Source organism: Myiozetetes cayanensis, unplaced genomic scaffold, assembly GCF_022539395.1.
Source record: "Myiozetetes cayanensis isolate MyiCay16 unplaced genomic scaffold, myiCay2020 scf1, whole genome shotgun sequence".
Classification (NCBI taxonomy): domain Eukaryota; kingdom Metazoa; phylum Chordata; class Aves; order Passeriformes; family Tyrannidae; genus Myiozetetes; species Myiozetetes cayanensis.
The window spans coordinates 120461452-120465525 of record NW_026086604.1 but is presented as its reverse complement, the minus strand read 5'-3'; the positions used below and the strand labels follow the sequence as shown (position 1 = coordinate 120465525).

Here is a 4074-nt window from a genome sequence, read left to right as displayed (position 1 = left end):
GTGGAACTGGAAAGTAGACACAGAGGTGATGAATGTGTTCCTGTAATCACATTCCATGTTTCTTTTGTGTCTTGTTTTTCAATAAATAAAAAAGGCAGATACTGCTTCTATCCCATTTCTTCTATCAATTCTTTGAAAGCTCCTGCCTTTCAAGCTGCTGCTGGACATAGGCATGCAAACATCATCCAGCCTTGCAGAGCAGACTGTTTAGTAAAGAAATACACATATGTATTTTGAAAACAGGGTTTTATTGGAACTTAAGAAAAATGTCTGAAATCTAATTCAGGAAAGGCACTTCAAGCTTTAGTCCCTTTTCTTTTTAGCCTTGGGGTTTTCTGACAGCTGAGATAATTCACTTTCTTCAACTTCACAATGCTTTCTTTTCTTTTTCTTTGACTTTTTATGGTCACTTTGGTAACCACTGGAGTCACTGGCAGGCAATACATGTTCCTGTTCTTCTCGCTTGTCCTTTTTCTTCTTCTTTTTCTTCTTGCCTGTTTCATCACATAACCCGTTCACAGCATCAACACTTTGCCCTTCTTCATTTTCCCTCCCAGGGTTATTTGTCTCATTTAAAGGCTCTTCTGTTATATTGTCTTCCCCACAGTCATTCAGGCCATTTTCCTGGTGATCAAGGTTTTGAATTTCATTCCCATTTGTACTCTCAGTGACGGTCTCAGATCGTTTGGGCCGCATGCTGTAAAAGAAATTCACAAAATAAAATGAATTAGAGACATGTTAGCGCACCTCACACAGCAGAATCTCAAAATTTGCTAAAGTGCAGTATTTACACCAAGTAGACAAAAGGGAAAAATTTGCTAAAACCAACAACAAATGGAGAGCATGATACTCTAGTTACACAAAACTATAAAGCCAGTTTAATATTTTCAGGGTAATTTCTATTACCTTACTAGCTGCCTTCTAACCACATAATGAATATTCTTTCAAATCTCAGCCTAAATTTCTTCTCTAAAACACTGTACAGGCCATTTAATACTTCCTTTTTCATCCCCCCACATAGTAAAGCTTTTTTGGTTTTTTAAGTCAATCGCAAATAGACACAGCAAATGGCCTATTGAATCATACATGGACACACTTCTGATTTTACCAAGGAATTGATAATTGCTCTAAACAACTGAAACAAAGGTGACACCAGAAAACTAAAAGAACCAAACAAAACAAGAAAAAAACAAACAAACAACAAAGCCAGCTGGTATCCTGCAACTCAGAGCACTGGAGAAAATGTCTAGGAAGACAAATATGCAAAGAATGCAGTTTAAAACCATGGAAGAGGAGATGTCCCAAAAGGCACTGAGGACAAAATAATAAAATATCATTGTAAATTCACTGAAACAATCCAGAGCATCCTTCCACATTAGAAAAGGAAAACCATACAAAAAATATTATGGATTTCTGAGTGGCAGTCATACTGTACATTTAATTAAGAACACAACCATGCTGGCAGAAAAACACTGCTCAGCAAATGACTCTTTTAAAAAAAGTCTGAATGAACTCTTTTAAAGACAAGATTTTTCACAAGCTGCCCTAAAAATTTACAGAGGCCTAAGAAGGAAGGTGATGCATTTTTTAAAGCTTAAAAAAAATCTAGTTTTATTTTTTCCAGAGAAAAAATCCATGCGAGTTCTTAACAGTGGAAGTTCAGTTTAAAATAACCAATGCAGATTACACACAGACATGGGTTTGTGCAAAAATAAAAAAGCTTAAAGATTAAGATATAATTAAAATAATTTAGTTTGTAACAAACCTATTAAAACAGCTAAAAATATTTTCTATCAGGGCACAATACCTTTTTTTAGTGAGTCCTCCTCGAATGAAGAACACCCCAGCTGCATCAGAATCCAAGTGCAACACTTGAAATTTCAGTTCATCCCCTATTTTTAACCCCAGCTCTTGCCATTGTACAACTGACATTTGTTCAGGCTTAGGGATAGATGCATTGAAGCATCCATGGATCAGGCAGCCAATATGACTAGGGGCCACTTTATTAATTATACCCTAAAAAAGAAAAAGAATGTCATCTGAAGATACAACCAAAGATCAGCCCTTTAAATGCACACAATATATATTTAGGTTCCTCTATGGACATTTTTCAACAAAAGTTTATGCACAAGTTATGAAGTCAGTTTATTGCGCAAATAAGCTCTCACTAAAATCAAGACTATTTCTGTATACTCTTCCTCTGAAAAAGGAACTGCAAGAGAAAGAAAGTCCAAACATGGGATCTAGCCACAGTGAGTACCTGAATAGAGCAGGTAAGTCTTTCCTCACACTATAGGGATCAGCTTTGATTTGAAGCCATTTTAAGCCTGATTTAGTTTCCTGTAAAGGTTTTCAGGCTGGCACAGCACTAGTTAGCAGCTGAAGATACAGAAGACACACAAGAAGATTTAAAATACTCCATTTAGTGGGCTTCTGACACATCTGCATGTGAAACGATATTCACCTTTGTTTTGCCTAAGAATGAATGACGTACACCGAAAATGTTTTCATTTTCTTCATTTAGAAAGACACAAACTATGCTTCAAGAGGTATGGCACAACAGAATGTAAGCCAACTCTCAACTCAGTTTTCCCCTTGTTGCAAGCCTATTAACAAGCTAAAAGCTGTTCTGTAAGCCATACATCTCCTTTTATTGAAGGCAAGCTTCTCCTGAAAATGAAGGAACTAAACTCATGAGAATATTCTAAACATTCTTGTCAATATAACAGATACACCTGTTTGAGAATTATGGGCTCTTCAGAAAGAAGCATCGATATGACATACACAATTATGACACACTATTTAATATGTAATCCTTATGCTACGATGTTTTAGGTAATATATAATTATACATAAATTTAACAAATTTGTGGACAGATAGTATAGACAGGTTAAATAAAAACTACTGCTACAATGCTTTGGCTAATATATAGTATACATAATTTAACAAATTTAGGGATGGACAGTACAGATAGATGAAATAAAAACTATTGCTACCAGATGTAATAAATTGCTATTAACTAGTCATACACGAATAAAATATATCTCCACCTAAGCTCCAGACAATCTGATGCTAGAGATAAATCAAGCTTTGACTGCCTAATTAAAAAGAAAAACAAACGCTCCGTGAGAGACCAAGGCATGCACATACCACCAGCTTTTTCCCCTTCTTGGGACTGAAGATGACGAAGTCCGCCTCGATGTTGAGGTGGATGAAGCCCTGGTCGTCGTAGATGTCGCCGAGCTCACCCACCACTTTGATGTTGTCGTAAGCCACGGGCACACCCTGAAGGCTGGAAGGGGAAGGAGGGGCGGGCAGCGTTAGCTGTTAGTGCGGACACAGCTCTCCCCCCAGCGCCCCCCGCCAGCCCGCCCGCACCTCTCCGAGTATCGCAGCAGCTCCGCGTCCAGCTGGGCGCGGATGCCGGAGCGCTTGCGGCCCAGGAAGCGCGGCGGGAGCGCCACGTGCCTGCGGTGCGGGGCCACCACCAGGCACGAGTAGCGGCGCCCCACGAGCCCGCGGGCCGCGGCGAAGGTCGGGGCGGCGGCGGCGGGGGCAGGGCCGGGCGGCAGCGCCGGGGCGGGCGGCGGCGGCGGCTCCCGCGGCACGGCCATGCTGCGGGCGGCTCGGGCGGCGCCCCGCGATGGCGTCAGGCGCCATCCAGCCCTCCATCCGGCGGGGCCCGGCCGCGGGCAGTGACGAACTTCCGAGGGCTGCCCCGCCTCGTCCCGCCATCCACGCGTGTCCGCTCCGGTGTCCCGGGTCGTGCCTCTGCGGGATGAGCCCCCCCATCGGCGTCAGCTGTTTGCGCTTTTCAGCCGGTTTTTGCTTCCGTGTGCCCCGTGAACCGAAATCAAACGTCTGGTAGTTTGGACAGGATGTGTGTTAACGATGTCATCGCATATTTAAATTGAACATCTGGTGATTTGGACAAAAGGCGCAATGACAAATTACCTTAAGTGGCGTTCTTCTTACGTGGCAGTTTTAAGAACACAGAATTTGTTTCCTGTTTCTAGAGCCCGGGTCTACTTACTGCGTATAATGAGAAATTCACTTGTAGAAATTAAGAGATC

The 4074-nt window shown here is 42.1% G+C and overlaps 1 protein-coding gene across 1 annotated transcript; it reads right to left on the bottom strand.

Annotated features, from left to right (window-relative positions):
• Positions 1-229: 229 nt before the first annotated feature.
• On the bottom strand, positions 230-3641 carry POLR1F (RNA polymerase I subunit F). Its single transcript, XM_050318607.1, has 4 exons — positions 3380-3641; positions 3152-3293; positions 1808-2016; positions 230-697 (listed from the first exon to the last, which is right to left on the bottom strand). The coding sequence occupies exons 1-4, from the start codon at positions 3613-3615 to the stop codon at positions 304-306; spliced, it is 981 nt and encodes a 326-aa protein (XP_050174564.1). The 5' UTR covers positions 3616-3641; the 3' UTR covers positions 230-303.
• Positions 3642-4074: the final 433 nt, after the last annotated feature.

Excerpts from the sequence above, each read along its gene's own strand:
- POLR1F (XM_050318607.1), bottom strand. The coding sequence starts at position 3,615 with ATGGCCGTGCCGCGGGAGCCGCCGCCGCCGCCCGCCCCGGCGCTGCCG. Across the intron at positions 3,294-3,379 it reads CTGCTGCGATACTCGGAGAG|CCTTCAGGGTGTGCCCGTGG; the intron begins GTGCGGGCGGGC and ends TTCCCCTTCCAG. Across the intron at positions 698-1,807 it reads GGAGGACTCACTAAAAAAAG|CATGCGGCCCAAACGATCTG; the intron begins GTATTGTGCCCT and ends TTTCTTTTACAG.